The sequence below is a fragment of the Chiloscyllium punctatum genome, chromosome 4 (genome assembly GCF_047496795.1).
Source record: "Chiloscyllium punctatum isolate Juve2018m chromosome 4, sChiPun1.3, whole genome shotgun sequence".
NCBI classification, from domain to species: domain Eukaryota; kingdom Metazoa; phylum Chordata; class Chondrichthyes; order Orectolobiformes; family Hemiscylliidae; genus Chiloscyllium; species Chiloscyllium punctatum.
The window spans coordinates 92,744,355-92,766,829 of NC_092742.1; the positions used below are offsets into that span (position 1 = coordinate 92,744,355).

General features: G+C 43.9%; 1 protein-coding gene and 1 long non-coding RNA gene across 3 annotated transcripts in view; one reads left to right on the forward strand and one right to left on the reverse strand.

Moving 5' to 3' along the window:
* LOC140476535 (uncharacterized) overlaps positions 1–22,475 on the forward strand; it is a 94,205-nt gene that overhangs the window by 24,307 nt on the left and 47,423 nt on the right. The window contains exon 4 of the long non-coding RNA XR_011960503.1: positions 9,115–9,229. This is a non-coding gene — a long non-coding RNA (uncharacterized lncRNA). The remainder of the gene's footprint in view (positions 1–9,114; positions 9,230–22,475) is intronic.
* On the reverse strand, positions 7,839–16,551 carry LOC140476534 (transmembrane protein 229B-like). Of its 2 annotated transcripts, XR_011960502.1 has the most exons (3): positions 16,398–16,551; positions 14,063–16,298; positions 7,839–7,874 (listed from the first exon to the last, which is right to left on the reverse strand). XR_011960502.1 is itself a non-coding variant. In XM_072569308.1 (2 exons), the coding sequence occupies exon 2, from the start codon at positions 16,259–16,261 to the stop codon at positions 15,731–15,733; it is 531 nt and encodes a 176-aa protein (XP_072425409.1). In that variant the 5' UTR covers positions 16,262–16,298; positions 16,398–16,551; the 3' UTR covers positions 12,318–15,730. The 2 variants fall into 2 exon arrangements, 1 of the variants encoding a protein (XP_072425409.1); XM_072569308.1 differs by lacking the exon at positions 7,839–7,874 and having other exon boundaries at positions 12,318–16,298.

A 22,475-nucleotide genomic window follows, 5' to 3' on the forward strand; every position in this document is an offset into this window, starting at 1 on the left:
CAGCACCTTCACGGTTGAGCAATTAAAGTGCTGCTCATCGGGTGTTCTGGTCGGCGGGAAGAGGGGAGGTGTGTGCACTGTCATGACTGAAAGAAGGTAGGGCACCTCCAGAGGAACTGCTCTGCCTCGAAGGCCATTGCCAACACCCAAGCAGCAGCAGCTGGCATTGTCACCCCTCCCCTTAAGGCCACCTCACCTGGCCTCCACAGAAGGGAGCTATCTTGCTTATGGACACTAGTGAGGGATGAGAAGAGAGCATCTATAGGGAAGGAAAGCCTGAAAGAAGACTCAGCATTTGGGAGCAGCCTCCCAGGAATATTCGCCAGATGACCCTGAGGCTATAGGCCCCCAGCCTAGGGAGATATCCCTCACAAAAGATAGCAGTCCTGGAACCGTCAGGAAAGCGTGGGATTTGCAGCCAGCCTGGAACCCTTCGATGATGAAAATGTGAGTGAGCAGGTGGTTCCCTCCAGTTTCCCCTGGCTCCCACGTGCACCAAAACCCATGAGGGACTAGGGGAGAACATGGCGGTGGGGGCATCAGGACAGTGGAGAAATGGAGGTATCTCTTGTTATCCATTCCTTGCAAAAAGGCGCCACTCCTTGGGGTTGGAGGTACAGGAGAAGTCCAGTACTAACAACACCTCCCCCAGGGATGAGGGAACAGCATCCCAAGAAACCTCTTTCCCTCCTCGCTGGGGAAGAGGGACATGTACCCACCCCCGCAGTCCACTGCAACTGGACCAGGCATCTCCAAGGCTGAGGTGGGCGTGGCCGCTGAGGTCTTGCCCACACCACAAAATCTGGAAGGCCTAGGGGTACTTTCTATGCTGGGTGGGGACTGCAATGGGGATAATTACCCTGGTTGGCAGCAATGACCCTGGTTAATTACCCTGGTTACCTCCTCGCTCCATCCCAGGCCTGTATGTAGGGCACCTCTACTCTTACTAAGCAAATAAGAAGGGTGACCCAGGAGTGGAGCAGATTTTTGAACTGCTGCCACCCAGAAGGCCCAACATTTTAGTCAACATTTCAATTGTGTCTGGCGTAATCTGAGACTTGGAGGTGCCTGCAAAGGATCCTCCTGCTTTTGACCCTTGGGGGTGGGTTTGAGACAGGATTGTGTCTGACCGATGACCCTGGACAATCCCCCGCTCTCAATGTGGGGTAGGCTCAGGGGTTGGAGGTGATGACCTGGGGGAGGACGCGTGGGGAGCATGCAGGGACCTCCTGCTGTTGAGCCTTGGGGGTGGGGTTGAGGTAGGGGTGTGTCCGATCGATGACCCTGGACAATCCCCTCCCCCAGCTCTCGATGTGGGGTGGGTTCTGTGGTTGGGGGTGATGTCCTGTGGGAGGACGCGGTGGGGAGCATGTGGTACTCATTGGTGCTGTCGAGGCCTTTCAAAACTAATGGCCGCCACAGGGCTAGAGTGCATGATCGGCCTAGATAATGAAATTCTGATTTGGTTGTCTCTGTAATGTAAGTTTCTGTTTCGTCTTTGAGTTTGCATTTGTTTTCAGTGTGTTGCCCAGGGAGGAGAGCTGTCTTATTTTGGACCCCTTGGAAGAGTCAAGGGGGCTTTTATTTTAACCCTGTACTATCACTGTCCTAGATGTACTTGATGGAATCGGTGTGAGGGGATTTTTATTTTTAGTTAAGTGAGCAGGGGAACTTAATTCGGATTTTAAACCATTATTTCCCATACCAGGAGTATTCGATTAGGTTGGAACAGAGGAAATTTATTTATTCATTTGTTTATTTGCTTATTTACTTGTTTTCTTTGATTTTTCTTGAGTTTTTGTTTACTTTGGCCCCTTGTGGTCCCTGCTCAAAAGAAGGTTGGTTGGGACAGAGTCAAAAGAGAGCCAGTTTTTGTTTGTTTATTTGTTTTCATTTTTCACCAGAGTAATAGTGTCTTTATTTTTGTTAAACAGTCAAGGCAGCTTTATCTTCTGTTTAGAGTGTGGCTTTACTCTGTGTTTTACCCAGTTCTGACCCTGCCACAGAATTGTCTGATGGGGGCAATGGCAGGGAACTTGTGTTTTCCTGTTTCCATCTTTAATTTGAAAGAGTGGAGGGTTGCTTTTTAGACTGGAGGCCTGTGACCTGTGGTGTGCCACAAGGATCGGTGCTGGGTCCACTGCTTTTTTTTGTCAATTGTATAAATGATTTGGATGTGAACATAGGAGGGATACTTAGTAAGTTTGCAGATGACACCAAAATTGGTGGTGTAGTGGACAGCAAAGAAGGTTACCTCAGAGCACATGGGTTGAGGAATGGCACTTGAAGTTTAATTTAGATAATTTTGAGGTGCTGTATTTTGGTAGGGCAAATCACAGCAGGACTTATACACTTAATGGTAAGGTCCTGGTGAGAATTGCCAAACAGAGACCTTGGAAAGCAAGTTCATAGTTCATCGAAGTGGAGTCTCAGGCAGATAGGATAATGAAAAGGCCTTTGATATGCTTGCTTTTATTGATCAGTGCATTCCTCGGATGCTGCCTGAACTGCTGTGCTTTTCCAGCACCACTCTACTCCATTGAGTATAGGAGTTGGGAGGTCATGTTGTGGCTTTACAGGACATTGGTTGGGCATTGGAATACTGTGTTCAATTCGGGTCTATAGGAAGGATATTGTAAAACTTGAAAGGTTTCAGAAAAGATTTACGAGAATGTTACCAGGGTTAGAGGGTTTTAGCTAAGGAAAAAGCCTGAGTAGACTTGTTTTTTTTTCCCTGGAGCATTAGAAGCTGAGGGGTAACCTTATAGAGGTTTATAAAATCATGTGGGGCATGGATGTGGTAATTAGCGAAGGTCTTTTCCCTGGAGCGGAGGAGTCCAGAGCTTGAGGATGTAGGTTTAAGGTGAGAGGGGAAGGATATAAAAGGGACCAAAGGGGCAACTTTTTCACATGATGATGTGTGTATGGAATGAGCTGCCAGTGTTGGAAAAGGTTATAAGAGATAGGATTTATAATCATCTAGAAAAGAATAATTTGATTAGGGATAGTCAGCACGGTTTTGTGAAGGGTAGGTTGTGCCTCACAAAACTTATTGAGTTCTTTGAGAAGGTGACCAAACAGGTAGATAAGAGTAAATTGGTTGATATGGTGTATCTGGATTTCAGCAAGGCGTTCGATAAGGTTCCCCATAGTATGCTATTGTTCACAACGCGGAGGAATGGGATTGTGGGAGATATAGCAGTTTGGATCAGTAATTGGCTTGCTGAAAGAAGACAGAGGATGGTGGTTGATGGGAAATGTTCATCCTGGATTGCATTTACTAGTGGTGTACCGCAAGGGTCAGTGTGGGGTCCACTGCTGTTCGTCATTTTTAGAAATGACCTGGATGAGGGTGGGTTAGTAAATTTGCAGACGACACTAAGGAGTTGTGGATAGTGACAAAGGATGTTGTAGGTTACAGAGAGAGATAGATAAGCTACAGAGCTGGGCTGACAGGTGGCAAATTGAGTTTAATGAGGACAAGTGTGAGGTGATTCACTTTGACCGGAGTAACCGGAATGCAAAGTACTGGGCTAATGGTAAGATTGTTGGTAGTGTAGATGAGCAGAGAGATCTCGGTGTCCAGGTACACAGATCCTTGAAAGTTTCCACCCAGGTTGACAGGGTTGTTAAGAAGGCATACAGTGTTTTATTAATAGTGGGATCAAGTTCCAGAACCACGTGGTTATGCTACACCTGTACAAAACTCTGGTGCAGCCACACTTGAAGTATTGTGTACAGTTCTGGTCACCGCATTATAAGAAGGATGTGGAAGCTTTGGAAAGGGTGCAGAGGAGATTTACTAGGATGTTGCCTGGTATGGAGGGAATGTCTTATGAGGAAAGGCTGAGGGACTTGAGGCTGTTTTCGTTAGAGAGAAGATGGTTGGGAGGTGACTTAATAGAGACATATAAGATAATCAAGGGTTAGATAGGGTGGACAGGGGGAGCCTTTTTCCTCCCTCAGCTGTTCAATCATCCAGTTATCAAAGATGCTGCACAGAGTGTGGTTTTGCTGCTCACCATCATCCTTGATTTTGCCATAGATGATCTGGTTGAGGGACTGAATGAATACTTTTCGTCAGTATTCACTCAGGAACAGGACATTGTTGCCAATGTGAATACTGAGTCACAATTAATTAGAATGGACGGCTTTGAGATATGTAGGGAACTGGTGTTGGAAATTCTGGAAAGGGTGAAAATAGATAAGTCCCCTGGGCCTGATGGCATTTATCCTAGAATTCTCTGGGAAGCAAGGGAGGAGATTGCAGAGCCATTGGCCTTGATTTTTATGTCCTCGTTGTCTACAGGAATAGTGCCAGAAGACTGGAGGATAGCAAATGTGGTTCCCTTGTTCAAGAAGGGGAGTAGGGATAACCCTAGTAACTATAGGCCAGTGAGCCTCACTTCTGTTGTGGGCAAAGTCTAAGAGAGAATTGTAAGGGATAGGATTTATGAACATCTGGATAGGAATAATGTGATCAAGGATAGTCAGCATGGTTTTGTGAAGGGCAGATCATGCCTCACAAACCTTATTGAATTCTTTGAGAAGGTCACTAAAGAGGTGAACGAGGGTAAAGCAGTAGATGTGGTGTATATGGATTTTAGTAAGGCGTTTTATAAGGTTCCCCATGGTAGGCTACTGCAAAACATATGGAGGTATGGCATTGAGGATGAGTTGGAGGTTTGGATTAGGAATTGGCTGGCTGGAAGAAGACAGAGGGTAGTAGTTGATGGTAAAGGTTCATCTTGGAGTGCAGTTACTAGCGGTGTTCTGCAAGGATCTGTTTTGGGACCATTGCTGTTTGTCATTTTTATAAATGAGCAAGTTTGCGGATGATACGAAAGTCGGTGGAGTTGTTGACAGTGAGGAAGGATGTGTCAGGTTACAGCGGGATATAGATAAGCTGCAGAGCTGGGCAGAAAGGTGGCAAAAGGAGTTCAATGTGGGTAAGTGTGAGGTGATTCACTTTGGTATGAGTAACAAAAAGATGGGGTACTGGGCTAATGGTCGTATACTTGGTAGTGTGGATGAGCAGAGGGATCTTGTTGTCCATGTGCACAGATTTCTGAAAATTGCCACCCAGGTAAATAGTGCGGTGAAGAGGGCATATGGCGTACTGGCTTTTATTGGTAGAGGAATTGAGTTCCGGAGTCCTGAGGTCATGTTGCAGTTGTATAAGACTCTGGTGTGGCCGCATCTGGAGTATTGTGTGCAGTTTTCATCGCCACACTATAGGAAGGATGTGGAGGCACTAGAACGGGTGCAGAGGAGGTTTACCAGGATGTTGTCTGGTATGGTAGGAAGATTGAATGAGGAAAGGCTGAGGCACTTGGGGCTGTTTTCAGTGGAGAAAAGAAGGTTTAGGGGTGACTTGATAGAGGTGTACAAGATGATTAGGGGTTGAGATAGGGTTGACCATGAGAACCTTTTTCCACGTATGGAGTCAGCTATTACGAGGGAGCATAGCTTTAAATTAAGGGGTGGTAGGTATAGGACAGATGTTAGGGGTAGATTCTTTACTCAGCAAGTCGTGAGTTCATGGAATGCCCTGCCAGTAGCAGTGGTGGACTCTCCCTCTTTATGGGCATTTAAACGGGCATTGGATAGGCATATGGAGGATAGTGGGCTAGTGTAGGTTAGGTGGGCTTGGATCGGCGCAACATTGAGGGCCAAAGGGCCTGTACTGCGCTGTATTTTTCTGTGTTCTATGTTCTATGTTCTATGGTTAATCATCTTGACATGTCCCTCTAGTATGATCACTAAGAAGCCTGATTCTCCACTGAGTGTCCTGTGATTTCTTGTTGATTGTCTGTATTCAGTCCTTCTAGGGTTTGTTTGACTAACGGGGTCAAGGTCCTGAGTTTATTCTCCAAATTAGCCAAATCAAGGGTATTGACCGTTGACACTCTTACCCCATATGCTGTGGCTAGATCATTTAAGGAGTTCCCTTTTCTTCCGTCTATTAACTGCTGGTCTGGGTTTTCCTTATATTTCCCTGTCCCTCATCCCATTATTCTGCAGTCCAGTTGGAAATATAAATCATTTTAATGGGGAAGAAGACCACTGCAGTAATTGTATCCTTGATATGTCTATTATGACTGCATTAGTTGAAAAATCTGGTGCTGGAAAAACACAGCAGGCCAGGCAGCATCCGAGGAGCAGGCAAATCGACATTTCGGGCATAAGCCCTTCTTCAGGGCTTATGACTGCATTAGCTCAAGGTGAATATTGTCAAATAATATCTTGCCTTAGGTTTAATTACTAGTCTATTGTGAGTCTGGTGTGTGTGTTGGACAGACTAGGGGAGGAGCTGAAAATGTGTTGCTGGAAAAGCGCAGCAGGTCAGGTAGCATCCAAGAAACAGGAGAATCGACGTTTCGGGCATAAGCCCTTCTTCAGGAACGAGAAAAGTGTGTCCAGCAGGCTAAGATAAAAGGTAGGGAGGAGGAACTTGGGGGAGGGGCATTGGATATGCTATAGGTGGAAGGAGGTTAAGGTGAGGGTGATAGGCCGGAGTGGGGTGGAGGCGGGGAGGTCAGGAAGAAGATTGCAGGTTAGGAAGGCAGTGCTGAGTTCGAGGGATTTGACTGAGACAAGGTGGGGGAAGGGGAAATGAAACTGGAGAAATCTGAGTTCATCCCTTGTAGTTGGAGGGTTCCTAGGCGGAAGATGAGGCGCTCTTCCTCCAACCGTCATGCTACTATGGTCTGGCGATGGAGGAGTCCAAGGACCTGCATGTCCTTGGTGGAGTGGGAGGGGGGAGTTGAAGTGTTGAGCCACGGGGTGGTTGGGTTGGTTGGTCCGGGTGTCCCAGAGGTGTTCTCTGAAACGTTCCACAAGTAGGCGGCCTGTCTCCCCAATATAGAGGAGGCCACATCGGGTGCAGCAGATGCAATAAATGATGTGTGTGGAGGTGCAGGTGAATTTGTGGTGGATATGGAAGTATCCCTTGGGCCCTTGGAGGGAAGTAAGGGGGGAGGTGTGGGCGCAAGTTTTGCATTTCTTGCGGTTGTAGGGGAAGGTGCCGGGAATGGAGGTTGGGTTGGTAGGGAGTGTGGACCTGACGAGGGAGTCACGGAGGGAGTGGTCTTTTCGGAACGCTGATAGGGGAGGGGAGGGAAATATATCCCTGGTGGTGGGGTCCGTTTGGAGGTGGCGGAAATGACGGCGGATGACTAGGGGAGAAGTCGAGAGTGTGCTGGAAAAGCACAGCCAGTCAGGCCGCATCTGAGGAGCAGGAAAATCAACGTTTCGGCAAAAGCCCTTCATCAGTTTAGTCCGAAATGCCGATTTTCCTGCTCCTCGGATGCTGCTTGACCTGCTGTGCTTTTCCAGCATCACACTCTCGACTCTAATCTCCAGCATCTGCAGTCCTCACTTTCACCAAGCGAGGGGAGGAGCCTTCTCTACTGATCTTAGCTTGTTTTTAATTTCGTATACAAGGAATTCTCCATGGTGAGGCTATCTGGGCATCAGTTTTCTAACTCTGACCCCTTTTCCAGACTGTGTGCTAAGCAACCCACTACCATGCACCCATTCTCGGAGAAACCCCACTAATTGTCTCCGATCCTCATGCTCATATAACATAATGTGGAACTCCCTTTGGGTTTCCTGTACATCATGAGCAAATGGTTACACCCAAATACCTCCCAGTTCCCAAGGTAGACCAAGAGGATCCCATCTACAAACACTGCGGTATCTGGTGCATTGTATTACAGGTATCCTAGGTACATCATTTTCCTTGTATCCGTGCTACATTTTTGCATACAGTAACTATAATAATATATATAATATATATTATATAATATAATATACAATAAATCCTCTAAGGATTGCATCGTTGTCTTGGAGTAGCCACTCTAGTGCACTTTCTGAAAGAGAAGAAGATAATTTATGTAAATATCTTGGTCCAATATCTGACACCGTCTTCTAGATAACATTTTAAAATTGTCCAATCGTCATCCATTCCTGGCTCCCTTTTTTTTAAAAGAAGCAAAAGGGACAACAGAAATGTGCTGTGTCTGCAGAATGTAGTGTGGAGAGATGGGTTATCGCCCAGTGTGCCAATAGATGTTTAGCAGAGAAGGGAGCTGTTCCTGATGAGCTACCATATGGCATCTTGTACACTTATGTGGCTGGTGAGCTTTAAAGCTATTTCCATTACTGGGTTGCCCCTGTCAACCTCAATGTATAACTTACAGCCTGTTTTCACCCCAACTGATATTGCCAGGATGGTACCCTAGATGTTGGCCCCTTCTTGTGGACTTCCCATTATCTGGTTGGAATCTTAGGTGCCTGGCAGTCCCAAATGAAATGGACTATCTGGTCACAGTTATAGCACAGATTGAGTTTGCTGTTCGTTTGTGGGAATTCCCTTCTTCTGGGGACAGGGAACTTGTTTGGAGTGGGAGTCTGCCTGGGACTCCTTGATGTATTCCTGCCCCTTTCATTTCCTCCAAGTTGGGGGAGGGTGCGGTGGCTATAAGAAGTCTGGACTGCGCTTATGTGCATGGGCTCTGGGTTTTGGCTGTGGGTCAGGGATAGGGATTGTAGGTGCAGTCATCTGCAAGAAAGATGGCAGGGACCCCCTCTGTGGGGCAAAGGCAGATTAGGTGCAGATGTGTCAGTCTGTTGCCTCTTATCTCCGTGGGGAGATTGGACCACAGAAACACACATTATCCCATTCTGGGCAGGGATCTGCTTTGCTAGAGATCATATTTGTTCCTGGTACTTGAATGGTCCATACTAGGGCCCATGTGCATTACGGGCTTTGACAACCTGTACAGCTGATTGGAGCTCCCTACACTGTTATTCCAACTTGCCAATGTATACTAGAGCTGTCTCCCTCTACCCAGCAGTCCTTCTCTTACTAGAACAGGCTCTTACAAATTGTGGCTGGAACTGTCCCATATGGATCAGATTTTCCTGTATTCTGGTGTCCTGCTCTTTAATTACAAGTTTTAACTTTTCCAATTCATCAGTAGTGATTTTTAATCACTCCCACAGTTATCTAATCTCAACTAGTCAGCCACAGGAATCTTCTAGGCTACATACTATTGCTGCAGTTATCTTAGTGACCTTCTTTCCTAATTTGTTGTGTGTTTTTCGCAGGGCGAGGGCATTGCTGTCTGGACCAACTTTGATTGTCCATCCCTAATTGTCCAGAGGGCAGTTAAGAGTCAAACTCCTTTGCTGTGGATCTGGAGTCACATGTAGGTCAGATCAGGTAAGGATGGCAGATTTCCTTCACTAGAGTCATAGAGATGTACAGCATGGAAACAGATCCTTCAGTCCAACTCATCCATGCCGACCAGATATCCCAACCCAATCTAGTCCCACCTGCCAGCATCCGGCCCATATCCCTCCAAACCCTTCCTATTCATATACCCATCCAAATGCCTCTTAAGTTTTGCAGTTGTACCAGCCTCCACCACTTCCTCTGGCAACTCATTCCATACACGTACCATCCTCTGCGTGAAAAAGTTGTCCCTTAGGTCTCTTTTATGTCTTTCCCCTCTCACCCTAAACTTATGCCCTCTAGTTCTGGACTCCCTGACCCCAGGGAAAAGACTTTGTCTATTTACCCTATCCACGCCCCTCATGATTTTGTAAACCTCTATAAGGTCACTCCTCAGCCTCCGACACTCCAGGGAAAACAGTCCCAGCCTGTTCAGCCTCTCCCTATAGCTCAAATCCTCCAAACCTAGCAACATCCTTGTAATCTTTTCTGAATCCTTTCAAGTTTCACAACATCTTTCCAATAGGAAGGAGACCAGAATTGCACACTATATTCCAACAGTGGCTTAACCAATGTCCTGTACAGCCGCAACATGACCTCCCAACTCCTGTACTCAGTACTCTGACCAATAAAGGAAAGCATACCAAATGCCTTCTTCACTATCCTATCTACCTGCAACTCCACTTTCAAGGAGCTGCAATCCAAGGTATCTTTGTTCAGCAACACTCCCTAGGACCTTCCATTAAGTGTATAAGTCCTGCTAAGATTTGCTTTCCCAAAATGCGGCACCTCGCATTTATCCGAATTAAACTCCATCTGCCACTTCTCAGTGAACCAGATGGGTTTTTCCAACAATCAACAATTGATTCATAGTCATTATTAGATTCTTAATTCCAGAATGTCTATAATCCTCAGTTACTCAACTGAATTCTGGCTTTCATGTAGGATATTTACCCTCTTAATTACAGCTCAGGCTGAATTCTGAGGATACCAGGCTGGTGGTTTGACTTTGGAGGACCTGATGGTCAATTCTTACTGAAGACCACACAGGGACGCCAAACGTTGTCTCTTTCCTCCTTAAAATAACATAGACAACTACAACCAGAATGTTATGAATGAGTTTACCCCGGTGTCCCATAAAACTGAAATAGTCGAATCACTACGAACACGAGCTGGTACCAATGCAAAACAGTCCCATCATTATTAGAAAACAAATTACAATAACCTTTAAGGCTGAACATCCTATCTCTAATTATATTGGCCCCCTAAGATTACAGTACTTGTCGATCGCTTGTAGATTTACGCAGTCACTCTCTTTCAGGCACTGTCTCTATGAAGCTTTCTTTGTCTCTCTCTCTTTCCCTCTCTGGATGGTCAACTGGTCTCTGTCCTTGCCATGCGAGTTTCCTCAGAAGGCCTCTAGAAGATTCAAGAGAGTCCAAGAGATGGAGGTCTGTTGGTGAACCCTGTTTTTATACCTTTTTAGATTGTTTTCTGGAACTTTCTATAGCTCTGGCCAATCAGGGAGACTTACTTAATAGTTTGGAACAGTATCAATCATTTGGATGGCTGCCACTTTCTTTGTGTATAGGTATGTCCTATACTAAAAATAATCCAACAATTAGAACCAACCAGTGTACTCTTGATCATCAGTAAAGTGATAGAGGGGGTCGTAAGCAGTACTTGTTTAGCAGTAACCTCTCACTGAAGATTAGTTTGGGTTCCAACAGGACCACTCAGCTCCTGCCCTTACAGCTTTGGTTCAACCATTGACATCAAGATCACATTTGCTCAAGTGTGGCATCAAAGAGCCGTAGCAAAATTATCAACAATGGGAATTGGTTAAAAACACTTAGTAAGTTGCAGTCAAAATTAGCACAAAGGAAGATAGTTATGTTTGTTGGAGGTCAATTATCTCAGCTCCAGGACATCTTTGCAGGAATTCATCAGGGTCCTGTCCTTTGCCCAACCATCTTTAGTTGCTTCATCAATGATACTACTTTAATCATAAGGTCAGAAGTGGGGATGTTTGCAGATGATAGCACAATATTCAGCACCATTCACGTCTCCTCTGATGCTGAAGAGTCCGTAGCCAAATGCAGCAAGACCTGGAAAATATCTAGGCTTGGGATGACAAGTGACAAGTAACATTCATGCTTTACAAGTACTAGGCAACGACCATACCCAAAAAGAGGAAATCAACTCTTGACACTCAATGGCATTGAATCCCCTACTATTAACATCCCGAGGGTAACCATCTACCAGATTCTCGACTGGTCTCATCATATAAATACTGTATCTATAAGAGCAGGTCAGACACTGGGAATCAAATAACAATTAACATACCTCCTGTCTCCTCAAAACCTGTCCACCATATACAGCACAAGCTAGGCGTGTATTCGAAAAGTCCTTATTTGCCAGGCACAGTGCAACTGCAACAGCACACAAGAAGCTTAATAGTAGAAACTGCTTGATTGGCGTCACATCTTTAAGCATTCACACCCTTCACTGCTGACTGACAGTAATATGAGCATATGTTATCTGAAAGATTCACAGCACCTTCCAAACATTACCATCAAAGACAAAGATGACAGATATATGGGAACAGAAACATCTGCAAGTTCCCTTCTAAGCCACTTACATCCTGATTTGGAAACACACCAATGTTTCTTCTTGTCACTAGATCAAAATCCTGGAATTCCACCCCTAACATCACTGTTGGTTGTACCTACGCCAAATAGACTGCAACAATTCAAGACGACAACTCACCATTGCCTTCTCAAGGGTAACAAGGGTCAAACAATATTCTTCATGCCAAAGTGTATCATCTCACATCATGTGGGAAAATATGAAATTATGCACTTTGGCAGGAAGAGTAGAGGAGGTGAATATTAATTAAGTGGAGAAAGACTGCAGAAAGCTATAGAACAGAGGATATCTGGTCAGCATGGGTTGGACCGACGGGTCTCTTTCTGTGCTGTACATCTCTATGACTCTAAATAATAACTAATCACTGGGATTCAGGTTCAAGTTCTTTCATTTATAGGAAAAGCACTTTGACTAATCAAGCTATAACAAGCTATAACAACAGACTTTAATGTACTTAGGCACTACACAGAGACCTGTTACTTGTTTCCAACATTTATTTCTGATGTGCAGCATTTTTGAAATTATCATTGGATTTCTAGTTTTGTCAGTATATATCAGTGGGACTTTTGCAAATCAAGTCGCACCAATGAACAACTGATGTAATACCTTTTTGACATGTGCACTGTCAGGCTGAAGGAACTCATTAATAGTCGGTAATATTGCAAAGTAGGAGCTATGTATGTTTAAGTTTGTCTCTAACACTTCTAATGGACTTCTACTTTAAGGTAATTGCGATCCTCCATGCACTGGGTATTTACCTGAAATAGTTAAAATAGAAATACTGTTTGCTGTTACAAAGAATTAATTAACATTATAGTCCTTCATCTGTCCATTTCTGCTCACATTGAAATAATTTTGTTAAATTGGAGACTGTCTATCATAGGTCGAGAGTTCATAACACACTGTTTCTTCATAGTAGTCTCTTTAATCCAGTGCTCTTATAATTTCAGACTTAACATTCCTTTGAAACAAAATTCCTCCCTCCGCCAAAGAAGTTCTCTTCACACCTTTCTTCTTTCCTAAGACACTACCACAGCTTTGAACCACTCAACTCTTCTCCCTCATACCCCAAGCAATGGTTCAAATTGAGTCTGAATTTTCCACCAGTAGACCTCACAGCACCCTGATGTGCATTTACCAGCAGGAGATCAGTGGGTAACAACTTTTCCCTATTTAGTCCACAGGGCACTGAGGCCACAATCGGTGCCATTGACTGGGCATTTCTCAGGTTGTTTAAATAAAAGTTGACCAAAAAGCAGCGAAGGTGAGGACAATCCTTTCAGTCCATTTGATTTTGTAACAATTATAAAAGTTGTTGATTACACAGATTAAAATGTAACATTCCATTTTCAAAGGATTGAGCATAGTCTGGTTATTAAAAGTACATGCCATATCAAATTGAGCAGGTCACAGCTTGGATCCCAGTTCATTCCAGTTTGTTTCAGTCCTGCTCTTCTGGGCACTGACAAAACAACATATGTTGCAGATCTCAACCCTGAGAATGCACATGTTCTGATGGTGATGGGGACTTAGGTCTGAATATTACTTTGAACAAATCATCTGTTACAAAGGCCATTTAGCTAAAGTGCTGCTGACTAGCGAGTATTCTGGAAAAGTAACCCAATTAAAATCAGTGTCTCTTCAGGAGATTGGGGAGGAGGGAATCTAACTTCAGAATCCTTCCTACATTCCAATCAGAGATGGTGATGCCGGGTGTTAAGATGCACATGGGCACACAACTGCATGGCATATAATTGACATGACAGACTGTCCTGAATAAATATCAGGTAGTAATGCTAGAGAGAGGCAATTGTTCATTATTTATTGCTGCTGAGTTGCCGCACTGCTAAGTTTCCATAAAGTGAATGTGCCCATGCTGCTACCTTTGGAATCTCAACCAAAATTTTGACAAAGACTTTGTGGTTTGATCAGAATGAGATTAGTTAAGTGATGAAATTGCAACAATATCAACAATTTAACATGGCACATTTTCTAGTAAAGAACTGTCAACATCCATTTAAAAGGTCTCATTAGCCACTGTACCACCTGACTGTTGAGAAAGAAAGTTGAGTGAAACTTAGTGTGTTTAAAACGAAAGTCTGATGAATCATGGGACACAGAAGACCATTCAGCTCATCATGTTCATGCCAATTCTCTGCAACAACAACTCACCTAGACCCCAGCATGGATTTCCTGGTTGCCTTGCAACTTGTTTCTCTGTAGATGGCTGTCCAATTCCCATTTTAAAATCACAATTGAATCTGCCTCCATCAAACTGCTTATTGGGTGAAAACATTTTTTTGTCATATAATGGTCAAATAATTGACATGTCTTGAAAAAATATCAGGTAGTAATGCTAGCAAGGGGCAACTGTTCATTATTTCTTGCTGCAGAGTTGATGCACTGCTAAGTTTCCACAAAATGAACATGCCCATGTAACAGGTGCATGAGCCAGGGGAAATGTAAAGTAATTGGGTAATGGAATGGTTGGGATACTCTTTGGATGGTTGGTGCGGACTTGTTGGGCCATCTGGCGTGTTTCCACATTCTATAATCTTTGCTTTTTTAACCCAAAGAAGTCTGTTAACATACTGGCTTTAATATTAACAGATGAATGCTCAAGGCTTTGAGTTCCCAATTCCTTGTTCGCAATTTTGAAGTAGTTCTAAATGCACGTTTAAATGGTTATCTTTCCCCTCTCACATGGAACAATAAAAATGCAATAAATAAACATAAAACATAAACAACAACTTGCAGATCTCTCAGAAACAATCCTTTCAACTCATGTAACTCAGCATTTGGTAGTTTTTCCTTCTGCAGCCTTCAACTGGGACATTTTCACAATATATGCCCAATGAGTACAGATAATTAATCCTTGGATGGCATGCAAAGTTTGTGCAAAGTTGTTTCAGCTCTGAATTGTCCTAGCAGAGGGAAACATGTTGGTTGTAAACTCTTCGATCTCGATTATTTGTGGGCTTGCTACTATGGTACTTAGAAATATTTAACTGTCCATTTAAAACGTTATAGAGGCATGTTTCTTGTGGATGTTTCTTCAGTTCTGGAGAGTGTGCCAGCTCAGTGACATGATCAGCTGAGTCAACTCTGGCATTCTGTGATAACGGTTCAAAAACAAAACCAGCTGCAGAGCACTGAACCTTCTCAATAAGAGTACTTTAACAACCTGTGGGTCCCAAGAAGGCAGGGCGTACTCTGATTAACATTCCAGATAAGTTTCTTCGGTGGACTTGGAGAATAGGAGAGGTGATGGCTTAGTGGTATTATTGCTAGACTATTAATCTAGGGACCTGGGTTCAAATCCTGCCTTTGCAAATGGTGGAATTGAATTCAGTAAAATACCTGGAATTGGGAATCTAATAATGACTAATGGAAGTTCCCCTTTTCAAGAAGCTGGATTGGCTTGTGTGGGGGTAGCACAACACAGTGGGCATCGGGCACAAATAGAATCGACAACTCAAAAGAAAGAAAATGCAAAGCAGACTAAGTATGTGTACATATATATGACTAAAGTCACTGTCTTGTTTTTGGTAATTGAGCCGTTACCATGAGCGAGCGGGAAGCAACGGTTCGAGCTCGTGCCGCAGGATTCAAATGGCCTGAGTGACAGCTGTCCCGGCCAATCAACATCCAGAACTGGCCGCATGACGTCAACGCGGGGGCGGGGAATTGCTCCAAGCGGCACTGTTCGCCCGTTAAGTCTGCCTTTCCTCCATCGTCTGTGGACGCCGAAATGTAGCTCCTTCACCCATCCTCGTCACGCCGTCATTTCTGTCCTCATCTCCCGCCCCGCCACAGATCGGTTCGGAGGAGAGGGGAGGGTCAGTCGGTCTTGATGTGTCCGTTGGTCAGGGCGCTGGGGCACCAGGCTGTCGGCGCTGCTCCCGCCGCCGCCGCCGCCGCCGTGTCCCGGGGACGGTCGAACCTCAGGCGCAGTGTGTTCCTGATGACCAGCTTCTCCATGAGGAAGGAGCCGCAGAGCCACGGAATGGCGTACTCCAGGGTGATCAGCCCCATGAAGTCAAACTCGAACTGCGAGTAGTCCCACGGGCAGGCGTCGAACTGCCGCAGGATGTAGCCCGTGCAGAACTCCCAGATGTACGTCCAGACGGTGTAGATGAGGCACCGGGCAGCGGTGCAGCACTTGTCCCTGAGGTGGAGGTACATCCTCTCCACTATCAGCATGGATGTGCCGTAGATGAACAGGGCCCAGACGCTGGTGACCCCGGGAAATTTCCAGTTGAAGTGCACCACAAAATCCCAGGCTGCTGTGAACATCACCTCGCAGAAGTAGCCGTGAATGGCATAGAGATACCAGCGGGAAAGGGCACTCAGAGGCTCTGCTACAGCCATCCCCAGTCAGTGGAGGCAGAGAGATAGAGAGAGAAAGCTGCAAAGATGTAACAGTTACATGAAACAGGCTGACGACGGTAAAGCGTAAAGCATTAAGCACTCTTTGGAAATGCAGTATTTTAAAACGGATACCGACCTGCAGTACTCTTGTCCCCTCATTAGTCAGTACTCGGCAGTCACATACAAATGGTTCTGCATCGGGCGAGAGAGATAATGGGGAAGTAGCAGAAGCATAATGCGGGAAGTACCACTGCACAGATCTGAATGGGGAACAGCATCAGACATCAATGGAGCATCCCTGCAACTCAGTGCTCTTAGAAGACAGCTGAGAACGGAGGGCTCAAATAAGTTCACAAAGCAACACAGATATTATGATATGAATTCGTTTAAATTTCTGTGATGCCAGGGGCAGATATTAGCCAAGCATGCTGCAGTCTTCTAACATTGAGGCACTGGAGCTAAATTCAATCTACAGCATAAGGGCTGGATGGAAACCAGACAAATAAATAGACATGGTTAGAGATTTTTTTAAAACTGCCACAATCCAAATTAGAAAAACAGGATGCTGGAGAAATACAGCAAGCCTGGCAACATCAGGAGATGGAGAAGTCCTGATGAAGAGTCTCAACCTGAAATGTTGACTTCTCCACCTCCAATTGCTGCCTGGCTTGATGTGTTCTTCCAGCCTCCTGTTTGTCTACTTTAAATAAATAGACACATCCTGGAAGAGTGTGTAGAATCATTTAATATGCAAATATGTACATACGTGTATGTGTACTGACAGAATTTACACACAATTCTGTCTTATGAAGAAGCCAAGACTTTGAAATAAATAAACAAGGCAATGCCAAACCCTCGTCATCATCTTCTCATATATGAGAAAAGTGTCACTCGCAGCAAAATGTTATGGTTGCCACTGTGTAGCCAACTATCAGCAAGGGGAGCTCTTGCCTCATGAAACATGTAGAATCGCAGAACAGTGCAGCATAGAAACAGAGACTTGGTCCAACTTGTCCATGCCAACCAGATATCCTAAATTAATCTAGTCCCATTTGCCAGCATTTGGTCCATATCCTTCTAAACCCTCCCTATTCATGTACCCATCTAGATGCCTTTTAAATGTTATAATTGTGTAAGCCTCCACACTTCCTCTGGTAGCTCATTCCATTCACGCACCACCCTCTGCATGAAAACGTTGCCCCTTAGGTTCCTTTTAAATCTTTTCCCCTTTCACTTTAAACCTCTGCCCTCTAGTTTTGGACTCTGCTACCCTGGGAATAAACCTTAGCTGTTCACCCTATCTATGTCCCTCATGATTTTATAAACTTTTATAAGGTTACCCCTCAGCCTCTGACGCTGCAGGGAAAAAAGCCCCAGCCAATTTAGCCTCTACCTGTAGCTCAAACCCACCAACCATGGCAACATTGATGTAAAGGGTTTCATAACATTCTATACAAGGGAGCCCAGAGTTGAACGCAGTATTCCAAAAGTGGCCTAAACAAATGTACAACTGCAACATGATCCCCCAACTCCTATTATAAATGCACTACACATAAAGGTTAGCATACCAAATGCCTTCTTCACTGTCCTGTTATGGTGGCTCAGTGGTTAGTACTGCTGCCTCACAGCGCCAGGGACCTAGGGATCAATTCTAGCCTCAGGCGACTGTGGAATTTACACATTCTCCCCATGTCTGCGTGGGTTTCCTTTGATTGCTCTGGTTTCCTCCCACAATCCAAAGATGTACAGATTAGGTGAATTGGCCGTGCTAAGTTGCCCATAGTGTTCGGGGATATATAGGTTAGATGCATTAATCAGGGGTAAATGTAAAATAATAGGGTGGGGGAATGGGTTTGGGTGGGTTACTGTTCGGAGGGTCGGTGTGGACTTGTTGAGCCAAATGGCCTGTTTGCACAATGTAGGAATTGTATGATACCTGCAACTCCACTTTCAAGGAACGATGAACCTGCACTCCAAGGTCGTGTTGTTCAGCAACATTCCCCAGGACCTTACTGTTAAGTGTATAAGTCTAATCCTGATTTGCCTTTCCAAAATGTAGCACTTCATATTTATCTAAATTAAAATCCATCTGCCACTTCACGTCCCATTGGCACAACTGATCAAGATCCCTATGATTTCCATTTCTTTCCAACTGCTGCACATTGAACCCTATGTAGTCCTTACCAGTCCTAATTCACACAGAGTCCCATTCACCAGCACCCCTGTTGTTTGCTGACCTACAATGACTCTTTTCCAACAATGCCATAGTTTCAACAATCATCATTCTTGTTTTCAAATCTCTCAATTAACTCATCCTTATCTTTGTAACTTTAATTCCACAACCCTCAAATTCTCCCAATCCTGTTGCTTTGCGCATCCTCATATTTCATTGCTCTATCACTGAAGGATATATCTTCAGCTGCCAAGGTTCTAAGCTCTGAAACAACCTCTTTAAATCTGTCCACCTCTGTCCTTTAAGACTCTCCTTAAAACATTCTTCTTTGACCAAAGGTTTTGTCACCTGGTCTGCCATCCAAATTGACTATCAAATTTTCTTTGGTACATCCCTGATAAATTATAATTGAAGTTGTTATGCAAATAGGTAGAGAAGCATTTATATATTCAACCATATATATATGGTTGCTTATTTATGTTCCATTCTCCCCCTCTGAGTCCTACATCAGAGAGCTGTCCATATGGCATAGTTTTCCAGGCTTCCTATTCAACTGAACAATCAATAGTACCTTGATTCACGGTCTGGTGACTTTGTATTCAAAACAGCAAGAGTTTGTATTTGTCTACTTTTCTGCTGAACAGAAACTGCCCCTTTTCTCAGGGAAGTGTGTTTGCTTCTGAACACCAAAGGTTCAATGCTTGTTTTTCACAAAATGCTGAAACTGGATGCTTCCAATTAGCTTCTATTTGGATTATCTAACTTCCATTTTCAAGGCAATGCCAAGTTATCAGGTCACTTTTCAGCGAATTGTAGTGGTGGAGCAAACACTGTGCATACACTGGGGTCAGTCTTCTCTCTGTACATTTGTATACAATGAATACATATTAAAAATCAAGTTGTAACTTTAAAATTAAGTCATTGGTGGAAGGTAAACCAGTGTTAATTGTTTTGCAAAAGCTTAAAGATAGTGTGTATGAGGTCAGTTTATTTATTCTTTGTATCTGAGGTGAGGTGTCATGTATGTGTAGCTCACCAGCATAAGGGAGGGGCGTTAGACAGCCTGGTAGAGGCAAGGTGGAGTGAGGAGGATAGGGTCATGGTGGTTGGGTCAATACAGCATGGAGGATGGAGAGAATTTCAAAGATAATGACAGGTAGGTGCAAGCTAAGACAGGGAAGATTGACGATGAGAGTTAGAGCATTGAGGGTTACTGACACTGGATCAAGTATGCTAGAGGTTGAATCTGATGAAGAGAGCTGGGTGTTGCCCATGGGACACTTGTGTATTCCCATTAGTTAGCTGCAGCTGCTCAAAGGATTCAGGCCATGTGTCTTCTTAACACAGTTCTCTCTGTGGATTAACAATGGGCTTTAGCGAAGGCTTTCACAGCGCTAGGGACCCAAGTTTGATTCCAGCCTTCAGTGACTGTGGAATCTGTATCCCTGTATCTGCATAGGTGTCTCCAGCTGCTCTGGTTCCCTCCCACAATCCAAAGATGCGCAGGTTAGGTTGATTGATTATGCTGCATTGTCCTGTAGTGTCCAGAGATGTGCAGGCGAGGTGGGTATATGCAGGGTTACAGGGATAGGGTAAGGGATCGGGTCTGGTTGAGATGCTCTTCAGAGGGTCAGTGTGGACTCAATGGATCAAATGGCCTCTTTCTGCATTGTCGGGATTCTATGATTCTCTACGGAATATTTCCTCAGAAAAATTCACTCACAAGCTACTTCGAGCACCAATGATTTAGTACTTTATATTGTTTTCAAACTCTTTATGATTTTTGGAAGTCAGTTACTGTACTAAGTAGAAACGGAAAGAATTGCAGAAGCTGGAAATCAAACAAAAACAAGTTGCTAGAAAAGCTCAGCAGGTCTGGTAGCATCTGTGGGGAGAAATCAGAGCTAACCTTTCAGGTCCAGTGATCCTGGAATTCTGAGGAAATTAACAAATTTCCATAAATTTGTTTTTGTTTCGAATACTGTGCTGTTATTTTTGCTGTATTCCTTTGTTTCACCCATAATTTTTGAATACAAGTAACTCACCTTTAAGTCAAATTCAATAGTTTAATAGTGTGATAGCACCTTTTTTGGAATAACAGGAGATTGAAATTGGAATGTTCAAAACACACTGGAAACTCAATCTTACCATTGTAAAGATCAGTTAGAAATATTGAAAAAGAAAGATGAATTGCCACAGGCTGTTTAATCAACAGTCCATTGCCTTCAACTTGCCAGATGTCAGATGTTCCCTCCTGAATTATTGATACTTCAAGTGCTGGCTATTCTGCACATATGAACACCGAGATGTCAGATACTTGGAGCTTCACAGTCAAGCTTGATCATTTCTGATGTGTCTTCAAGCTGTGTATTTTCTCGCAAAGGTCACTAGCTAATGTAAAGTGGACAGGATTTCTAGTTGGTCTACCCCTCTCTACCAAAGGATGTTGAATCAATCAAAATTCAACAATGAGCAGCAATTTTATCCAGGGCTTTTGGATGCAATGCAGAGCAAGCTGAATCCTATCCATTTAATCATAGATTTAATTTGATAAATGGTGATATCTGCAATTTCCTGCTTTATTGTCCCTAGAGGCTATCGACAGGTTGGATTTCAACTGGAATGTTGATAAAATGGATGGTATTCTATAGAAACATTACCTGTTTCTAGAATCAAAATAGTGAAATGTAGAATCAAGTTTCTAAGAGTAATTCTGTAATTTAATCTATGATTTGCAGTGCCAGATATTATTCCTATTCGTCACTTGAAAGTTAAATTTCGCCAGTGTATAGTTCCACCAGTACACACAAACAATTTTTTGTTTAGATATGTTTAGATAATAGGCATGAACTGACAATATGATTATAAACTGTTGTATCCCAGTTTACTTCAGGGTCACCTTTAGTGTTAAATGATAATTCTAGATTTGATTGTGTTGGTCTGTTCACAGATCCTTGTATTTATATTTGATTGTTTAAGCCTGAATAACTCTACTTGTGAGAAGATTCTGGAAGATCTAGGCTCTTTACCAAGACTAGAACATAGAACATTACAGTGCAGTACAGGCCCTTCAACCCTCGATGTTGTGCCAATCCGTGGAACTAACCTGAAGCCCATCTAACCTACATTTTTCCATTTTCATCGTATGTTTATCCAATGACCATTTAAATGCCCTTAAAGTTGATGAGTTTACTACAGTTACAGGCACGCTGTTCCACACTCCTACTACTGAGTGAAAAAAAACACTTCTGACATCTGTCCTATATCTATCACCCCTCAACTTAAAGTAATGCCCCCTCATCCTAGACAACACCATCCGAAGAAAAAGGCTCTTAATGTCCATCCTATCTAACTCTCTGATTATCTTACATGTCTCAATTAAATCACCTCTCAACCTCCTTCTCTCTAACGAAAACATCCTCAAGTCCCTCAGCCTTTCATCGTAAGACCTTCCCACCATACTCGGCAACATCCTAGTACATCACCTCCAAACCCTTTCCAAAGCTTCCACATCCTTCCTTTAATGCGGTGACCAGAACTGTATGCAATACTCCCAAGTGCAGTCACACCAGAGTTCTGTACAGCTGCAACCTGACCTCATGGCTCCAAAACTCAATCCCTCTACCAATAAAAGCTAACACACCGTATGCTTTCTCAACAACCCTATCAACCTGGGTGGAAACTTTCAGGGATCCATGTACATGAACACTGAGATCTCTCTGCTCATCTACATTGCCAAGAATCTTACCATTAACCCAGTACTCTGCATTCCTGTTGCTCCTTTCAAAGTGAATCACCTCACAACTTTTCCACATTAAACTCCATTTGCCACCTCTCAGCCCAGCTCTGCAGCTTATCAATGTCCCTCTGTGCCCAGAAGTAAACGTAACCAAATTGTGGTCACTATCACCAAAGTGCTCACCTACCTCCAAATCTAACACTTGGCTGGGTTCATTACCCAGTACCAAATCTAATGTGACCTCACCCCTTGTTGACCTGTCTACGTACTGTTTCAGGAAACCCTCCTGCACACATTGGACA